Source organism: Brienomyrus brachyistius, chromosome 9 (assembly GCF_023856365.1).
Source record: "Brienomyrus brachyistius isolate T26 chromosome 9, BBRACH_0.4, whole genome shotgun sequence".
In the NCBI taxonomy this organism is placed as follows: domain Eukaryota; kingdom Metazoa; phylum Chordata; class Actinopteri; order Osteoglossiformes; family Mormyridae; genus Brienomyrus; species Brienomyrus brachyistius.
Window position 1 is genome coordinate 24,559,295 of NC_064541.1, and position 21,074 is coordinate 24,580,368.

At 39.4% G+C, this 21,074-nt stretch overlaps 2 protein-coding genes across 2 annotated transcripts; one reads left to right on the forward strand and one right to left on the reverse strand.

Moving 5' to 3' along the window:
* Positions 1-1,537: 1,537 nt before the first annotated feature.
* LOC125748550 (26S proteasome regulatory subunit 6B-like) lies at positions 1,538-11,616 on the reverse strand. Its single transcript, XM_049024833.1, has 11 exons — positions 11,457-11,616; positions 10,874-10,972; positions 8,787-8,973; positions 8,369-8,515; positions 7,987-8,096; positions 6,988-7,081; positions 5,271-5,438; positions 4,701-4,777; positions 4,439-4,607; positions 1,868-1,923; positions 1,538-1,691 (listed from the first exon to the last, which is right to left on the reverse strand). The coding sequence occupies exons 1-11, from the start codon at positions 11,490-11,492 to the stop codon at positions 1,578-1,580; spliced, it is 1,257 nt and encodes a 418-aa protein (XP_048880790.1). The 5' UTR covers positions 11,493-11,616; the 3' UTR covers positions 1,538-1,577.
* Positions 11,617-14,445: 2,829 nt separating this feature from the next.
* Positions 14,446-19,150, forward strand: LOC125748556 (uncharacterized). The gene is made up of 4 exons (XM_049024847.1): positions 14,446-16,684; positions 16,908-17,255; positions 17,676-17,924; positions 18,199-19,150. The coding sequence occupies exons 1-4, from the start codon at positions 16,600-16,602 to the stop codon at positions 18,333-18,335; spliced, it is 819 nt and encodes a 272-aa protein (XP_048880804.1). The 5' UTR covers positions 14,446-16,599; the 3' UTR covers positions 18,336-19,150.
* Positions 19,151-21,074: the final 1,924 nt, after the last annotated feature.

Sequence of the window (21,074 nt, forward strand, 5' to 3'; positions counted from 1 at the left end):
TTCCGCCAGCGTTTCTGCGTATTATTTTAAGCGCACTTCGCTTTTCTTCCGCAGTTAAAAAACCAAAACACTGAGGTTTAGGTTAAATGGCGTCTTTAGCCCTCAGTGTGCACCCTGCGCCTGGCTGGCATTGCGTACAGGGTGTTCCCCTGCTTCCCAGCGACCTTGTACAAGAAAAATGGTTATGGATTATTATTGTTCGTTATACAATATTAGGGATGAACACACACAACGCAGGAATCACAAATTATTAAAGAAACTAGTATCGCCATATAAGAATTTTTTGTATAAAAATGTTGTATGCAGGCCACTTTGATAGCGGCGAATTCAAACGAACTTGTGCTTTTTCAGGCTGTGATTTTATCGTTAATATAATTTCGCACACTTAAGATTTCATGTGAATGACAGTGCATCAGGGTATAACGTAATTTGAATGGATTAACTTTACCGAAATCAGGGTGGAGCAGACTAATTTAAATACTACCATATTCACAAATGCTATATAATTACCTGTTTATTGTTTATAGGTCTTAAATATAATGCTGAAAGAATGCATATATATCAACTTACATACTAAAACAATGTAATTAACAGCGGATTATGCCTTACAGATCTGCATTGCCTTTTTATACAATGCATGTCTAATCCATGCCTTAAAATATGAATGCTAAATTTACATAAGAGCAGACATTCCAAGATATACGGAACCTGATCCCGTTATATTGTTGTCTTTTACACACACACACACACACATATATATATATATATATATATACACATATACATACACACACACATACACATATATACCACCATGTATGTCTCTTGCATGGGTATACATTATTCAGCTTATTTTTCTCCTCCAGTAAAGCCACTGGCAAAGTTTTTGTCCACATTTAGTAGTAAAATTTTACTCCCCCTTCTGGCAATCAGTAGTATGACTTTGATGTCTTTCAGACGTGGTACCAGGCAATCAGCCACGAAAGATCACGGAACCCGTTTCATATAGGGTATCTACTCAGCCCCACAGGAAAAGAGACATTTCTCCAGTTACAGATTCTGTCCACATTTACCACTAATGTACTTTTATGTTTTCATACATTGACTACTGCGGTCATCTATAACATCCAATTACTAATTCCTTTTCAAACAAATTCCAAGGTAAGAAGTAGACCATGAACATGTAAATACCATTAGTAAAATCTAAGCAAATATCACAGTTCCTTTGGTTGGCATTTTTTCCCCACAATTCCCCCATAATCTATATGAACCATATTGAAACCACACAATTGTCACAATTCTAAAATGTCAAAATGTAAGGTTTTACAGACACCCATAAATAGTTCTGTGTACTGGAAATGTTTCTACAGACAGGCTTGTAATGAACCACATACAGTTATGGGACAAGAAAGTTTCTTAGAGTACACATAGTCTACAAAAACATACAATCCTCCAGAGAGCATGAATGACTGGAAGTCTATTCAGGTATCACAAAACCTTCGATTAAAAAAAAAAAAAGAGAGACAGAAGGAAGCCATAGTGTATCACAGCAACATTTATTTTTATTCCTTTCCCATCTACTTGTAAAATTCGTGCTCCTGTTCATCTTTCTTGATAACAGTTTTGTAGGCCTTCTCAAAGTCCTTTGCCAGAACAATGTATCTGTTTTCACGCACTGCAAGCATCCCAGCCTGGAAAACAGCACAGAATGGGTGGGAAATCAAAGACAGAAGATATAGGATCATATACTGGGAAGTGTCAACTTCCAGAAAATGACAAATTGCCTGTTTTCATTCTATATACAAGTAATGACTGACTCACTCATAGCCTCACCCCCAAATGAAAAAAAAAATACTCCTTTGCTTACCTCCTGACAAATCGAGTTGATGTCTGCTCCAGAAATTTTGTCAGGCCGGGCTACATCTGTATTTTGGTTAAAGACATCAAAACAGGAACTTGCACATTCAATTCAATTTAAACAAGTCTATTTATGTGGTTACTGCAGTTAAAATATACTGCTGTTTCAACTGCATACTTTTCGGGTCTATTTCAATTTATATCTCGTTGAAATCTTCATGTAGAATCATGAAAAAAAAACGCTGGCTAAATCCATAATCAGTCTTTTCAAAACGTCCATTGTCGGAAGTATTAAAGTATTAACAATTATGTCAAATCTGCAAAAAAAGTAAATCATGTCATCTTTCTTTGTTTTACCTGTATCAGGGGCTTGCAGTGTCACCCTCACCTGAAGATAGCTATTCGCATTCTAAATAACCGCATTTCTAGGTATTCAAATCACATTCGCATGGTAATTAGATGAACAACGCAATCGTATCTGATCCAGATACATCCCCATCAGCATTATCGGGGGGTAAAGGAGCCCAGAAATAGCGACACGAGTTTGGTTTTTCTTATTTATCCAACTGAATGTTCCAACAACACCACTGAGTCATCTTCATGTAGCCAAGACTTTGGTTATCAGATATTTGGGATCAAAATAAACTGCCACCATTGCTTACTATGTACTTTTATAATGTTTCTGCAAGTGTTCCAAACTGCATTTTGCAATGTTTATACTTTGATGCCAAATTACAAACTTCACATAAATCTGACACATTTATGAAGTACACCAAGATTGAGTTTAATGGCAAAACAAATAACTATGTTTGTGTATTTCAGTTCATAAGAAAGATACGCGGCATCGCCGACGATGCCATTATCTCCAGAGAGTTAAAATGAGAGTCAATACCTCTCATTGCTGCAATGGCACTGGTGGCAGTGAGTGATGCCACAAAATGCTACTTTGCTGGTATTGCACAAGCACAGAAAGCACTGTTCAAAACATCAATTAATTATCACAATGACTACAGCAGTGCTGGCAACAAACCATTGTTAAAGAAAAATGGCCAATGTATTCATTTCAGTTAGTTATGAAGAAATGACTAATTTCTAGAATTAAATCAAGCCAATTTCAACACATACTAGACCCTTTTCCCAACACATACTAGACCCTTTTTTTTAGGAACCACAAACTCATATTCCTACCCCAGGAACTCTGATTCTAGTTGCTGAAAGGTAGTTCCTGACTTTTTCGTGGTCCCATTCTGGAGTAGGTACTTTTCATTTGACCAGCAACTACTGGGGTGGGGACTAATTGTGATTAGTTGACCACAAGCACCGGTTCCAACTTGCATGCAAAACAGAAGTGCAGGTAAAAGTAGTAGTAGTAGAGCAATTGGAATTATTTTAGTACTTCAGTTACATTAAATACCCCAATTTTCTCATGTATTAAAAAGTCTTAAAAAGGCTCTTTCCCACCAAAGTTCAGTAACCTAATTTCTAATTTCTGGGTTCTCTTCACTAGGAGCTTTTGTAGTTCCTGCCCAATGTTTTGCATCGCTTTCCCACTGCATAACAGGAACTTATTTACCTTTAGGGTAAATAAGTATGGGAGATGCAAAAAAGCTCATCAGTTAAACTTCACACATGATTTCACACAGAACCACACTACCACACCAATAACAATGGAAGATGAATAAGTTGGTTTCTTAGTTATTTGTTAGTTATTGGGGGGGATAGATCACATTGTGCAAAACCACGGGAAAACATGAGTCCTGTTTTGGTTCAAAATGGAATGCAGCATGTTTATAATTAATTACATCTTGGCAGCAGATCCATCTTCCAATAATAAAAAAAATGTAATTTCATTCAGCTAATAAGCACTTGGCAAGTTTCACTACCAACACTGGCAATACAAGACAAAAATTTCAATTTTTCATTGAAAATTTCCAGTGCAGAAATATGGAGATGCAATCAAAAATTATGTATTCATTAATGAGCTTTATGTAATTGAGGGGCAGATAAACTGCAATTGAATTGTAGTTGCTCAATTTTTGCTCCACTACTAGTATGTCTTTTACCCACACTTATGCATAGCTTCCAAGGTAGTGCCAGTACTTGTGGTCAATTAATCAGGAAAGATTAAATTGCTATAAGTCCCACCCAGCAGTTTTTGGTCAAGTGAAAATTACCTACTCCAGATAGGTAATAAAAAATAGGTTCCGGAACTACCTCCGAGGAGCTACAATCAGGCTGATTTCATGTGGTGGGAACGTGACAAATTCCTGTGGTGGGAAAGGTCCCAGACAGACTAACCTGTACAACTGTCCGAACTAAAATGTAAATTGTACCAGTAAACAGTTATTTCACCAAATAGTAAAAATTACTAAAATGTTTCGATTTCTAGTCTTGTGTAACGTGATTAAATTCTCTAAATATTACTGCCATAAGATTACAAAATGGCCTTGCATATTCTATATGGTCCCCATCTACTCCAGGCACTGACTTTTCTGGGGAATAACAAATTTAGGGTTTGTTAGTGGTACTTTCTAGAAACAGTAAATATACAGTAAAACTGTATGGCCTCCATTAAGGATACAATCCTCAAGGTCCACTTCCTCTGAAAGGTTCATCTTGCTTGTGATGGTAGAGAACACAAGCCGCTTCTGTCGCCGGTCCGGCAGGGGAAACTCAATCTTCCTGTCCAGGCGGCCGGGCCGAAGGAGCGCTGGGTCAAGGGTGTCAGCCCGGTTAGTGGCCATGATCACCTGCATTGTACAGACACGGGTCAGATTGCTAACACCAGTCAGCAAGCTATAAGCACTTTCGGCTCAACAAAGAAACATAGAAACACACCACACCTTCACGTTAACGTTCTGATCAAAGCCGTCCATTTGGTTCAGCAGCTCCAGCAAGATCCTCTGCACCTCTCTATCAGCTGGGGGAACATATTGGATGGGATTACATCATGGTAGAGTAATCATTAAAAAGGATATACAGTTTATATAGCTAGAAGGATATGTGGGGCTCTGTGGGTTAGAATTTTGTTCTTGTGACTGGAAGGTCGCTGGTTCAAATCCCATGCCTGGCAGAATGTCACCGTTGAGCCCCTGAGCAAGGCACGCAACTTCCATTGTTGGTTGATCCTACTTTCTCAAACACACATTTTGAATAAAGCAGCTGCTAAATAAATGTGTGTATGTTAGTTATGATGAGTTATTAAAGAAGAATATCAAACAGTGCACTGTTTAAAAATTTAAAAAGGTGTACTTAAGTACATTATCCACTTAATCTGGTGTAGGATTTCAGTAATAAGCATTGTACATTTTGGTTAGTTTAAGTACACCATCTTTAAGATGGAGATAAACCCTAAAGGCACTGGGATTAACCCCACCCAATCAAAAAAGTAGCAGAGGGGGCAGGGCTCATACCCCCAGTCTGTGCATCAAAGCGCTTTGTGGCGATGGCATCGATCTCATCGATGAAGATGATGGCAGGGGCATTCTCCTTGGCCAGCCGGAAGACATCACGCACCATGCGAGGCCCCTCACCAAGGTACTTCTGCACAAACTCTGAACCTACGACGCGGATGAATGCGGCTGAAAAAAAAATGAGTTTTTAATGAGTATTTTCATTAAATATTATTTGTTTTTTTTTGCAGTGTCAAGTTGAGTTTCGTTTGTCCTTACCATAACTCTAGCCCTTGGGTTATCCTAACCCTAACCATAACCCTTAAGCCCACCTAATAAAGTCAACTTCACACTTCTTAAAACAAATGACACTTGGCAACAGCCATAAACTTTAATAAAATTTTATAAGTATGTTACGTGACTCAAAGTCACACACACTAAGACAGACACACAGACTAAAGTAGTGAATTATTTCATCACCAGGTAACACTGTGGATTAATAAAACTGTCCAAAGAGTCCATGGAATGGTAATGGGTGGTAACCATTGGTATTTATTGGTTGATGCAATGAGATAAAAGTTTTGACAAATCCTCAAATAAATCTTTAGAGAAAAGTTTAACAATTTTACCTGTATATACACAATACCTGTATTGTTCACAAGTAATTTCTCAAAATGTGGTGCAATGCCGAATCGAATTATGTATGCAGCCTTATCCTTGCCACATGCAAAACTTTTAGCTATATCGAAGTCAGTGAACATGCTTCTGAATAGGTCCCCAATACCCTCATTGGAATTGTACGAATGATGGCTAACTGCGGTGTTCAGGCACCAGAGAACTTCAGCTCTGAGAGCCGACGTTGGTGACAGTAAGGTCTGCTGTCTGTCTGCTGCAGCCACTGAGGTGCTAGTCGCACTAGGTTGCTGTAGAGGTGGTGTGATGGCAATGTTTGTCCTCGTAGCTGACCTTATGTTTGCATTTGCCCTGGTCCATGTAGCATCATCGAACAACGAAATAGGGAAGTGCTCCCCCTGCACGCAAATCCGCTGTTGATGACTGGCGGATTCCCGGTGAGATCTGATTGCGGTAACGCCATTCCAGGTTAGATTTAGGGTTTTTTTGGGGTTTTTTTGCATATACTGCAGAATGCTTTCCAGTCAGTCCCCATTACCAGCTTACGCCAGTCTTTAAATGACAGGCTATCAAGCCAACTTTTAGTAAACTTTCATTTCCCCACTTCACCACCCAGTGACTACTAGCTAGTTTCAGAGGCTCTGCTAATATCAACATGTTAGATCACCCTGGCTCAACTGGGATAAAAGGCGGAGAAATGGCATCAGCGTCATTCTGATAGGCTATTAATTCCGACTCAGGTCCTGCTAGCATGTATATTATATATTTTTTAATTAGATGAAGTTAAAACACATAGACAAATGGGAAACTCGCAATATATTGATCTGGATGAAGAAAAACTTACTACCAAGTCAAATTCCATTTACTACCTTTTAATACCTTTCAAGGGCCTTAATTTTGTCTGATTTCATTTACTACCTTTTACTACCGTGCGAACGCCCTGTTTATGCACCAGATACCAATGTGGAAATTCGCTGCAGATTGTTCTATCTGCATAATACTGACAGCAGTTGTTTTAGAGCAGAAGCAGCTCAGGTGCATTCTACTAGTCAGGAAAAACTAGCTGATAAGCATGTAAAGTCTGAGTGCCACAGAGTCCAGTTACCAGTGGTGTGGTGAGCTACAGCCTTGGCCAGCATGGTCTTCCCACATCCCGGAGGACCGTACATCAACACACCCCTGGGGGGATCAATGCCAATCTGAAATACAAGAAGGTCACTTTCACTTATATTTCACACTCACATTTATCATATGCTGTGCAAAACTCTTAGGCAGCCATAGAAAATAATTTAAATGATGTTCATGTTAGTGGAAAACTATGCTATTATGCCTGTCAAAGTGTGTTAGCTTAGCCATTTCAAACTTTTTTCTAAAATCACCCAATATTTACAGCAACTATCCAACATAGCCAAGTAGTTTTGATTTGACCACTAGCACACCTCATATAGCTAATTAATATTCCATTTAGGGATGGGCTGATCCACATGTGTGTTCAGCTTGAAAGCTACAAACACACATCTGAAATGGGAAAGATCTGATGTACGATTGATTGTACAAATTGATTTGTACAGAGATCTTTTAACAGAGCCGAAAACTCTGACGAAAAGTATTGGATGTAGATTGGTCACATATGGCCAATACCTGATGCGTCTAATAGGTATGGATCATTGCTGATGTAGTCCAAGTGCATCTCTAATGTCATTGACTTTTTAATTAATTATTAAATGACATTAATTAATACTTATTAATTAAGACATAGAATGGCCGACATGCTCGTGAAAATAGGGAGGTTGGGCTCCGTCTGAGTCTGGTTCTTCCCAAGGTTACCTTTGATCTAAAGAGTCCTAAATAGTGAATATAATGTACTAAATATGCAAGGGGCACTAAAGCAAATCTTTAGATTATAGATAAAAGCCAGTTATCACTGTACTTCAAAATTAGTACAGAGAGCAAATTTGAGAATCACTTTGTATTATCTAGATTTCTGAATGAATGTCTCCTACAATGGAATTTTATTATGCAACACTGTAGCAAATATCTCCCCTCCCACACAATCACATCCATTGTTCTAACTTTATTGAACAAATAAAACATGCATCTGTACCTGTTTGTAAAGTTCAAAGTGTGTGAGGGGAAGCTCCACTGCCTCTCTCACTTCTTGCTTCTGGATGTCCATACCTCCGATGTCTGCATACATCACATCTGGCTTCTGGTCTGTGAGAAGAGCATAAGAGCATTAGCAAGGAAGATTTCCACAATAAGACAGCTCCAGTTTCCAGCAATAGCAACAGTTATGGTGAAAGTGCTAAAGAACACTACAAAAATGAATAAGAATCCTCTACTAGATTCTGATACATTTTTCTGGAGACCTAAATGAACAAATTAATTTTTATTCTTTTACAGTAACTTCAAAAACATATTTTCCACATATTCCAAATACAGCTTCATACAAATAAAATCCAATATCAGAGAACCAGAAAGCAAACCTGAGGTCAGCATCATGATGCTGCTGTCAGCCTCTGGGGGCAGGACGTCCACCAGGGCATTGCTGTGCTTGTGCAGGGCCACCGATGCATTGGGCTTCAGCAGCTCCCGGTCAATGGTGCTCAGGATCCTTACGTAGTAGTTGGAGCCTGAGGCACAAGATAATGGGACAGGGAGGAGAAGTGGCTCATAAAAGCTGTGTTTACATCAAAAGCAATGTATCAGGATGATAAAAACTGGAAGACGACTTACGGATGTTAGACCACAAGTCTGACTATATAGATGTATCTACACTCAACTCAGAATGTGATTTCCTTTTAACAAAAATGTAGACCAAATATAATTCTGGAGTTCAAACAAGAGAAAGACCCAGGAGTTACAAAAGGTAGAAAGTGATGTGACCACTGGGACAGAGCCTACCTGTGGTGGAACCGACTATGGCTGTGTTCTGGTCCACAGCCTCTAGGAACTGCCCAATGACAAGGGGAATGCTCTGTATCCTCTTCACTTCCTCCTGGGCATGAAGAAATTCTTTCTTGAGGTTCTTTTGCTCATCTTTGATGTACTCTTCTTGCACTTCTAGGAACTCCAGTTCCTGCTGCAGCTTCTATTAAGTAGGAAAGGTGATTTGTACACAGTTTGCAAGCCATTATGAGGTAAAAGTGCAGACAGCAGTGCTACTCCTAAATGTAAAAAAAAGAGCTGAAAACTCGCATTTGTTCTCTATTACGCCAGGCTCACTACATTATTTTGTTTCCTTAAGTTCTGAGAGTTATTTCAGTTGATTAAAGGCTCACTACTAGTTTCTCTGGTCTTACATTCATCTATGGAAACCTTGCATCTAACCAAGTACAATGTTTTAATTATCAGAATATTCAAATATTATGCAGTGTTAGAAAAGACGTACAATTGATCTGTAAACAGTGATTAAGTGCCATATGGTTTCTAACAACCAGCCAATGGCTCCAAGATCCCATAGACAAATCATGAGTAAATATGAGAGAAAGCTTATATTTAGCCCAAATGATTTAGAATTGGGGAAATTCGTACAGTATATAACAAAAGACAGGGTTTAACGCTTTAAGGTCCAGTAGGTTCAGGAACATGTACTGGAAATCCAAATTGTGCATTGGCAATGATATTTATTAACAGATTCCTGAAGTAAGCTAAAAAATATTTTGAAAAACTATGTATAGTTAGCACCAAATGTATATGGAAGAAATTATATTTCAGTGAAAAAAGTGATTGCAGCCATGTTGTTTTCACAGTCAGTGTTCTAAAATTCACTGCAACTCAGAAGAATAAACATTACAGCGAGTTTCAAATAAACAAGAATAATGTTTCAAAGATGAAGTACTGGGTAGACTCATAAACCACAAAACTTAACAGCTTTATTATACTAATGATTTAAAAGAAGAACTAGAATTAGTTCAGTTTGACCAACGCTGGTATTAATAAAGACAATTCCATATGGGCTATTCAGGAAAGCTTATGAGCATAAAAAAATCAGTTGTTTTGAATATCTGATGTGAATTACTTTATTCACCAACCATTGCCATTTGGCATGCTTTTACTGTTATCCTTTGACATTGATTTTCTTTAATAATTTTTAAAAAAAGCAAAAATTTCTCATTTGTAGCAGCTGTATTTGAAGTCACTATTTCCACCTAGTGAAATGTCAATGCCAAGTTAGAATTTTTTAAATCCCTTGCAACAAATTCAAATAGAATATATCCGTTTCTTTGCATAAACAATTACATTTCTCAGTTTCAACATTTGAAATGTTGTCTTTGTTCTATTTTTTATTGAATCTATGTTCTATTCAATCAAATACGGGTTTATACGATTCGTAAATCATTGCACTCTGTTTTTATCTACATTTGACATAGAGTTCCAACTTTTTTGGAAAAGGGGATTTAATTTTGTAAAGAAAAAACATCCATTCATACATACATTTATTAAGTAATTAAAATGATTGCATGACTTGCTATCTATTTATATGAATTACAGTCTTTCCAAGCACAGAATCATGCAGTTGTCTCTCTTTAGGTTTATTTTTGAGTGAAGATAGCCTGGTCTAGAAATGTGGTTTTGCAGTTTACAAATTTTTACCTTCCAATCCCAAAATAACAAGTTAGATTTTAAACAGAGGCACAAAAGGGAAGATAAAGAATGATACATGTACAAATAACAGAATGGAAAGGGAGACCTAGGATGCCCATCACCATAAATAAAACAGAAAATGTATATGTGCCAACACAATATTCTTTCCAAAAACGATCAGAGTTTAAAAAAAAGAAAAAAACATAAAATGCTTTTGGTCAATTACTACCACCTCTTCAGTCCACCCTGGAAATGTTCCAAAACAACATCGGCATCTTTCAATAACATTGTTACTGTTATTTTTCTACCATTTAGTTTACAGCTTATTAAACTTAATTTAGTTAATTATTCGGCCATCTACCATCAATATTACCAATAGCATAATGAGAGTGCAACTGTCAAACCTTATATCTGCTGTACAGATCTTCCAGGTCCTCGGGCTCAGCAGCTAAGAAGGACAAGCCGGTCTGTGGCCGTGAAATCAGCACTGCCGGAGCGTCCTCCTGAAAAACCACGTAGTATCACATAGGGCCTTCTCCCATTCTTTAGCTTAGCGGTAGCCAAGAAAAGACGCTGTTATACTGCGTACAGCGACTTTTTAAAAAATAATTATTTCATAATTATTATGTGCCAGGTAAACATATAAATGCTAAGTCGGCAGGACACGTAACCAGTGGACTTTTCAAAAATAAAAATACTGATAAAAAAATATTAATGATTCACTAAATTCAAAGACTGACGGGTGAAACTTAAAAGACAAGCTAAAATGAATTTTACAATTAAAAAAGAGAAATTACGTAACAGTTAGGTACAAAGAGGCCCAGTTAGCTTGACAGCGAATGAATTGGCACCTTTTCGACAAAACCGAGTGCTGCAAGATTATATATATAATTCAGATTTAGATTTAGCACGAACATTCCACATACTTTTATACTGTTTCAGCAAATTATGAAATGCCATTAACAAAAAAAAGAAAAATATATTTACCAGACTTTTTTCAAAGATCACACCGCCTTCCTCCATAGTGGTTTGTGTCGCGAGCAAGTCGTTTGCGCATGCGTTAATATGGGGCAATTCGGATATTACGAATTACATTACATAGAGATTGTAGGAAATGTAGTATTTCACGATCATTGTAGTTCTGGATAGGTACGTCATATGATGGTATGTCAGCTAAATTTCTATGCGACGAAAACGATTTCGACACTTCGTGAGGAATGATGGTGTTTTTATCTGTAATATTCTCAGCGCATGCTGATTCGGCTAGACAAGGCGTATTCGCATGGTTTCGGTTTTATGTGACTGCGAAAGTAGCATAGACCTTACCACGTGCTCAACAGCTAGATTTTTGTCGGCCGCCTTAGCGAAAAACACTTTTAAAAGAGTCGACGGGAAGCATTTAGTCATTATTGTGCAGAATGCGTAGATCCCTGCTATTGGTGTCTGATCAATAAAATATTTGTATTGGGTAATGGATTTGATTATTAAATCTCCGAAATAACACTTTATAGATCGAGAAACTGACAGGTACATTAATTCTATATTCTTTATCTTTTCCACTTATCCCGTTCAAGTGTCCAGTTGACAACGCAGCTGACCAAAACCTTAGACCAGTGGTCTCCAACCTTTTTTACGGAGAGCTATTTTACAAAGAAAATAAATCGGTGGGCTTCCGAATTGTGACATGTTTAGAGAGTATATTTTGCTGATCTGTAGGGTCCCCCTCGGTATAATTTGCCGACCGAATGTGGAGGGGACCTCATCAACATATTTTGTCGCAGTCGACTATGAGCTCGACCGGACGATCGTTCACAAGATGGCTACTGCAGCCATTTCGGGTAGAAGCCTGGTGTCTAGACGGTTGCTCACTAACGCCGCCCCATAATAAGGAGCTGGAAATCACAAAAGAAATCTTTTTCCACTTTGTGGATTACTGGGTCTTAAGGGGCAAGCAGATATGAAAATAAGAAATGTGTTAAATAGTTTTAATACTTGATTGATATATTATGTTAGTAGACTCGTGGGTTCCTTTACTGTGACTCACAGACTGCGATTTATTATAGTTGATATCTGGCATATTTAATTAATAAAATATATGAAAATATTTGTGATTAATGGAACACTACATGTTTCAAATGACTAACTGCTTCACCCATCTGGCCTGCATGTATGAGACGGATGTTTACAGATTCAAGTGACCTTGTTGACATGTATAAAAAGCCCCTTAGTCCAAATCCTAAACATCAAGGTTGTAGAAACTAGAGTAAAGAGTGAAATACAGCTGCAGAAATTAAGGCTGCGGTGGCGTCCACACGTAAACTTTCCAGGTCAGCAGCACTCTTTAGCCGAGAGACACCCAGCTGCAGGAGGAGCCTGAGAGCGCCCTCTGTAAGCACCCAGGCACTAAACGTTTTTAATTGAGTTCTTTTCCCTAAAACTTATTCACAAAGTGGCTGAGAACAACTTTTAGTTAGGAAAAGAGCCAACTCCTAATGTAAGACTCCACCGGTGTGCTGACGTCAGTTCTCATGCACGAGCTTGCCTGCAATAACTACGAGGATTGATTTATGAGAGGCTGCATATATATATATATATATATATATATATATATATATATATATATTGCACGAGAGGCACCAGTACTTGCGCTGAGTACTATGCACTAATGCACTAGTTTTGAAAGGGTAGTATTACTTTGGGCTCTGTTTCCCCTGTCGTTATTTGTGATGTCGCCATTCTGATTCCATATGATCATGAAGAGAAATTTAGCAATACATTTCTTTCATTATCGAGTTTCTCTGGCACAAGGTGTATTTTTTTCCAACCAGCGTGTATGATTTTTTTGTTTAATTTCCTGGGCCGAGTTTAGATATGTGAAGTGATGCTTAGTTGATGTTTCTTCTCTTCCACATATACTTTGGTAGTTTAAGTCTTTGTTGATTAACTGTTATCTTTATTCAAGTAGACTCACCTCTTTAATGTGTATTTTTCATAAACTTTATATATAACTTAAATGTAGCATGACTTACATTGTATAATTAAACCATTTCTTTTTACCCTATCTAACATTTTGATGCATCGATTTTTCTGCATACCCAGTGCAGTGCTGCAGTAGGCCTGGAGCACTTTTTTCTGCATGTATGAACCAACAGTTTTTACAAGCACAGAAACACTCTGTAGTCTCATCACAAACATGCTAGACAGTAAATAGTGAAAACATCAAGGCCACTTCCATCCGCAACCTGAACAACTGGGTCAGGAAAACTGTGGAGCCTATGTTGATCTGACACAATATACCTATTCCTTGACATTTTCAAGAGGAATTTAAGTGTTGACTATTATGTGAGTTGGCCAAGGGCAGGTCTGGACTGGAATTAAAAGTTCCCCCTGGACTTCTCCCTACAGCCCCATGGTAATTTTTCTGGTTGGGGGCAGGATTTTCCCACTACAAATTGTACCCACCAGGAAATGACCATTATGCCAGGTGGCCAGTCTAGCCTCAATTAAGGGTGTCATACTCCATCATAAAGCACAAGATCAATGGATGAATGGTAAACCAGTTCCTTCAACCTCACAGCCTATAAAGATAGCAATATCTTGTGTTTCAAGAGCATAATGGTGTGAATATATAAAAAAAGTCAACGAAGAGAAGCGTGCTAGATATCATCCATCCATTCATTATCTCCCGCTTGATCCGAGGTCGGGTCGAAGGGGCAGCAGTCTCGGCAGGGAAACCCAGACTTCCCTCTCCCTAGCCACTTCATCCTGCTCCTCCGGGGGAATCCCAAAGCGTTCCCAGGCCAGTCCTTCCAGTGTGTCCTGGGTCTTCCCCCAGGGGCCTCCTCCCAGCGGGACATGCCCGGAACACCTCACCAGGGAGGCATCCAGGAAGCATCCTAATCAGATGCCCGAGCCACCTCATCTGGCTCCTTTCAATGCGGAGGAGCAGCGGCTCTACTCTAAGTCCCTCCTGAATGACCGAGCTCCTCACCCAATCTCTAAGGCAGAGCCCAGCCACCCTGCAGAGGAAACTCATTTCGGCCGCTTGCACTCGCAATCTCGTTCTTTCGGTCACTACCCACAGGTTGTGACCATAGGTGAGCGTAGGAGCGTAGATCGACTGGTAAAACCCTGCAGGGAGTATAGAGCTGGTCCACTGTTCCACTCCAGAGATAGGGGAGTCCACACCCAAGTCCCCATACTCTGCTTCCACGTTGGAAGGCGTGTCAATGGGATTGAGGAGGTCTTCGAAGTACTCCATCTAACGACCCAAAACGTCCTGAGTTGAGGTCAGCAGCACTCCATCCCCACCATAAACAGTGTTGGTGTTGCACTGCTTTCGCGCCGTCCGGAAGTTGTTCTCCATGGCCTCGGCAAATTCCTCCCACACTCGAGTTTTTGTCTCAGCAACCGCTGAAGCAGCATCCCGCTTGGCCTGCCGGTAGCTGTCAGCTGCCTCTGGAGTCCCACAGGCTAAAAAGGCCTGATAGGACTCCTTCTTCAGCTTGACTGCATCCCTCACCACTGGTGTCCACCAGCGGCTTGGGGATTGCTGCCGCAACAGGCACCGGCCACCTTACGGCCACATCTTCGGTCAACCGCCTCCACGATGGCGGCGCGGAACATGGTCCATTCGGACTGAATTTCCCCCACCTCCCCCAGGATATGGGGGAAGTTCTGCAGGAGGAAGGAGTTGAAACTCCTCCTGATAGGGGATTCCTGCAAGATGTTCCAAGCAGACCCTCACTATATGCTTGGGCCTGCCAGGCCTGGCCGGCTTCCTCCCCCACCAGCGGAGCCAACCCACCACCAGGTAGTGATCAGTTGACAGCTCCGCCCCTCCCTTCACCCGAGTGTCCAAGTGCACATATGGACACCCTTATGCCTGAATATGGTGTTCATTATGAACAATCCGTGATGAGCACAGAAGTCCAATAACAAGCACCGCTCAGGTTCAGATTGGGGACGCGTTCCTCCCAATCACGCCACTCCAGGTCTCACTGTCATTGCCTATGTGAGCATTGAAGTCCACCAGTAGAACAAGAGAGTCCCCAGGAGGAGCGCTCTCCAATACTTCTTCCATGTACTCCAGATAGGATGCGTATTCTGAACTGCCGCTTGGCACATAAGTGCAAACAACAGTCAGGACCTGTCCCCTCACCCAAAGGCAAAGGGAGGCTACCCTCTCTTCCACTGCGGTAAACCCCAGTGTACAGGCTTTTGTAACAAGTCATAATTAAAACTGAATTACAAGAAGTTACAATTGCATTCCTGAAACTGCATTTTCAGATGCTTAGAGTTTTATTTCTGTTATCAACAATTGGCATTTTGACTAGTTAAAATTGATTTTCTAATATCAGATATTGGGTTAAAAAATAGTAAGGACTGGTCCCCATGGAATGACTTTCTATATGCTTTCCCCAACCTGCTCTCCATAGGTGAGAACAAGCTGGTCACAAAGGGCAGCCCTTTTGTGGCACCTAGAAAGCTAGGGGCCTTACTTAAGCACCCACAGAAGGCTATAGCTGGGCTTGAACCAGAACCCTTCCAAACAGAGGTACTTAGCTAAGACACATGCTAGTTACAGTTGAGTTTATGATATCAATTATATGCATTTTAACTAAAGCTGATTTCTGATATCAGAAATACAGATTATAATCAGACTTGCTAATTTCTAGCAAGAATTTTCACTAGTTAGAACTGATTTTGTGATAGGCTATAGAAATTAATTAAAACCAAAATGGCTTGCCATACATTAATTGCTATTTCATTGCTTTGCTGACACGTTTATACAAAGCACATTACAATTTCCCTGATTTTGGCCTTGTGCCCTATGCTGCTTATGAAAGGCTTCAGGTCCTCTGTAACCTTGATTGTGATAAGCTCTTATAAGATGAATGCATATAATATTTTGTTTAAGAAGAGTCAATTTACAAGTTGTTCATCCAAAATGTGCAATCATTTTTTTGAAGTGGGACTGGTATTACATGCTGATTTCCGTTATGAAACTGATACTTGCATTATAGAACTGAATCTAAAGACTAACGGAAATTGTGCGTCATCCTGTGTGGCAAATATGTTGGTTGACATTTTCCTCGTCTACAAAGAATGTAATGACTGTTTATGAGAAATGACAAAACTGACAATGTTGTCTCCTTATCAAAGTGTTTTAGATCTATGGCTTATCTGCTTTGTGTTGTTCTACTTGCATCAAGGTGAGAATCAATTATTTGTTTTGCCTTGTCTTGATTTTTAGTAGAAATGTCTATTTATACTAAGATTGCAAGGAACCTGACATAAATAATTTTAAAGCAAATGAAATATTTCAAATTAACAGAGAATGGAATGGTTTTGTTATGGAAATGATTCGTTTGGAAAGAATTCAGTTGGACTGAATTGATCAATAGGTATTCAAGTTAGATTTCGTCTTTTGCTCAGGATGTTCCACCCTGGTGTCTGTGACTGAGAATCCCAGCATTATTGTCTCACAACTGGATGGTAATGTCACTTTGAATTGCCAGTTTTTCCACACTTCTGACGAGGTTATCACGGGACCCATTCTGTATTGGTATTATGGAGCAGATGTGTTTATTTACCCTAAAATCTCACCACAGTACCAGAATCGGGTGGTGGTTCTGAATCTTGACTTGAACTACAGAAACAGTTCCATCATTTTGCTCAGAGTTCAGTGGGAGGACAGCAAAAAGTACCACTGCATGGTGTCCTATGAGAGAGCAGGCAGGGGTGCCAGGACCAGAGGACAGGGAGTCATGCTTCAAGTTCATGGTAACTTCAATTGCCCTATGGCTTGGTTTTTTGTGTCTATTCATAATGGCAGATGGCTAAATATTTGCAGCAATAAGTACAGCAACCTTTTTCACAGTTTTTGATATCAGAATTATTTTGAGGGGAATGTTACTTTTCTGGGCTTCTGAACAAAGCAGAACCATTAGTGGCACTTTTAAAATTTTACCTTTTTCCCAGTATAAACATATACAGGCTATGTGTGACAATGCAATGTTGAATCAAATAAGGCTGCTGGAAAGCAAGTAACAGTATGACAGTACAATCATATTATTAATTATAGTATAATCATATGTGCCCAATATTATAATGTGCATGGACATTGGACTTACTGTGTTTTTTTCTAATATTGAGATACACTGTATATAGAACAGTAACTTTGTGTATTTATTTGTATTCCAGGACCCATGACCTTTAACATTTCTGATGAGTTAGAACGCAAACTGCAGTGCAACATCAAAGTGTCTGAAAACTCCAATTTATACCTCACCGTGTTCCGTGATGGGAAGGAAGTGGCCCGAAGCCAAAATGACCCCAGTAACCACCACACAGGACTGTCAGCACTCATTCCATTTGAAAATGGCAGGGAATACGAATGTCAGCTCAACTTGGGCTCCACTGTTGTTCTGACCCGGTCATTCATGTTGCAGAGTGAGTTCACTTATTGACTGCAGTGTAATTCAGTACTTGTGAAAGCTGTTGGCTCAAGCCCTGTAGACACTAAACTTTCACTTCTGCAGGACGTTAGCCATAGCTGTACAAAAATGCTAATCATTTTAGATAAATGCCACAGTTATATAACTAGTATTCTGATCTGTAAATGTATTGGCATAGTCTTTGTTGAGTGTATTCCCCATTGTTAAAGCACCCACTTTTAATGAAGCCCACAGCTAATGGAGCTATTTTCACCCAACTTCCTTTCTAGAACCCCATGCACAAGACCTTCCAGAACCAGTCTTCTTGTATGCCATCATTCTTCTGATTCCCCTCAGTGTCCTCCTCGTTTTTCTTGTGATTCTTCTCATCCACAAAATATGCTGTAAAGGCTCTGGATCCCCATGACCGTGTATAGGATAAGCATGAATGGATGGATGGATGGATGGATGGATGGATGGATGGATGGATGGATGGATGGATGGATGGATGGATGGATGGATGGAGACAGGTACAGAATAAAAAATCATAAATTTAGGACAGGATGTTGTCTTCAAGTGCCATTATTACAAACTCTGTATTACTCATTATTACTACTGCAGTTCAGGCATGAAGGTATTGTATTTTCCAATCTAAACATTTAAAACATGAAGTGCTAGTTGGTCCCAGTTTTTCGTGTCTTCTCCCCGTTTGGTAAGCAGGTATTGCTGGCTCCTTAGTGTTTCTTTTTGTATTGTTTTTTTTTTCTACTTCCTGAGCTTAGTGGTTTGCGTTGTTTTGGGTTTTGCTGGGTGCCTGTGGTTGTGTTTTACCTGTCTTTGTTGTTCCCCAAGAGATCTGTTTCTTAGTTTGAGTTTCATGACTTAGTTTATTCGTTTATTCGTGTCGCCTGTTGCTTGCTTTACCAGCTCTTGTGAATTGTTCTCACCTGTCCCACATTATTCTTGTTAGCCCTCCGTATTTACGTTCCTGATCCTGTTCTGTACTTGGTGGAGTCATTGTTGATGATGTTGATATTTTGTTTGATGGTTTCTGGTTGACCTCGTTATTGCTGGTTTTTGATTCCATGCCTGTTCTTTGCTTAACCAGTTTCCCTTCGTAGATTATTTGTTCTGTTAGTATTTTTGTACCCCTATTTAGTTTTGATCCCTTGTGGTCTGCTTGTTTTGTAATGTTTCCTAATGTTATCATGTTCTGTTAATAAATCCATGTTGTTTTGTGGAGCCGCCAGCGGATCATCCATCTTTTCCTCCCTGGACTATGCCAAGCCACCCTGAAAGAAACTCCCGAGATTGTGACAAATGGAAAAACATTAGTTCCGACAAAGATAAAATTACTAGCGTGTGTGTGTATGTGTGTGTGTGTGCGAATGTGTGTCATGAGACAATAGAAAAATGTCTATTGTTTCAAGGTTCCATTCCACCTCTGAATTCAATGTATAGAATCTCTGAGGTCCATTTTCATGTGTGGTGATCAAGCAGAGCAGGAACGCTTACACTTGTGACCTCCATGTCTTACTATGACACACTTCATTTTTTATGCTCTCATTTGAAACCAACTAACAGAGAATTGTCTTACAGCTATTTTAGTTATTTCTAGCTGTTCTTTAGTACCTGTTTTTCAGTCTTCACTTTTCTGTAACTCCAAAAGATAGACTTAACTCTTCCAAGGTAAGTTAATGGTTGGTTTTGTATTCACAAAGCATCTTATGGCTAAAAGTAGCTTCTAACTTGTCTATTTATGATAAATTCCTAAAAATAATGGCCGTGTCAGTCCTAAATGTTGGACTCCTGATTTTTTTTTACTAAGCCCCTCAGCACTAAATGTAGCACCTATGTCTGGGAGAAATAAAGAGTAGTCGAGAGGACTCCTGAGTCACTAAGACCAATTCACAAACAGTCACAAAATCGTCAAGTCAATCCACATCATAATGTCTTGGAAACTTTAAATTGGTTAAGGATACCACCTCAGTCGGGAGGGAATAATGATTGTTGTGGAGCTTGTGAGGGACGCAATAACATCTCTAACAAACCGAAACAATCCAATCATATACAGTGGAAACCACTTATAGTGATCATTATGACAATTTTTTTCTTTTCTCTCTCTTTGTCTCAAGCAGATTACAATCTAATTGACATTTGTATATTTATTACATATACATAACATGATAAAATGGACAGTGTTGCTATGTAGTGAATTAAAAATTTTCAGAATACAGTACAGCTGATTCAAATGCTTTTCATATTACTGAATTGCATATAATTCAAAGATGCTATAACACAGTAATGTACATAAAATATACCTTATTGTAGTTTCAGAGGGCGTACCGCAGTGGTTAGCGCTGCTGCCTCGCACCAAAAAGGTCCTGGGTTCAGTCCTGGGTACGGTCTTGGGTCCTTTCTGTGTAGAGTTCACACACTCTCCTTGTGTTTGTGTGGGTTTTTGCTGGGGGCTCCGATTTCCTCCACACAGTCCAAAAGCATTTCGTTGTTGTGCACTGTATGCTGTGGTTTGTCAGTAATGACAATTGATCACTAAATTCTAAATTGACCCTGTAGTTGTGTGAGTGTGTGTGGCCTGCGGTGTGTTGGTGCCTGCCCAGGGTTGGTTCCCGCCTGTGCCCATTGCTCCCAGGATAGGCTCCGGTCCCCCCCGTGACCCCAGGTGGGATGAAGTGGCTTCAGAAGATGGATGGATGGATATAGTTTCACTGTTGCATCTCATTGGCTCAGTTTTTGTAGTTTATCATAAGATTTGATGAGTCTATATTTGTCATTGAGAGAAAATTACTTTCTTTTTCTGGTCATGTTTTTTAAGGATGCAACATTAGCCTATGGTAGCCAGCCAGAAGCAGATGGGCTACCGCAAGGCAAAGTAGGGCGATCAAAGTAAAGTTAAAAAAAGTATAGCAGTTTTAATTTTTTCCATATATTGTCATGTTTAAAAAGACCAAAAGTGAACAATGTAAACGGATTACTTCATTACTCTAAGCAAATTATTTTAACTGTTTTTGTACAGGAATGATTCTGTACCAGGATTTTTGATCCATATAAGCAGTTGATCACTATAACCATGATCACTATAAGCAGTTTCCACTGTATTTGTGTTTATGGGATGTTGTGTGTACATTTTCACCAGCACATACTG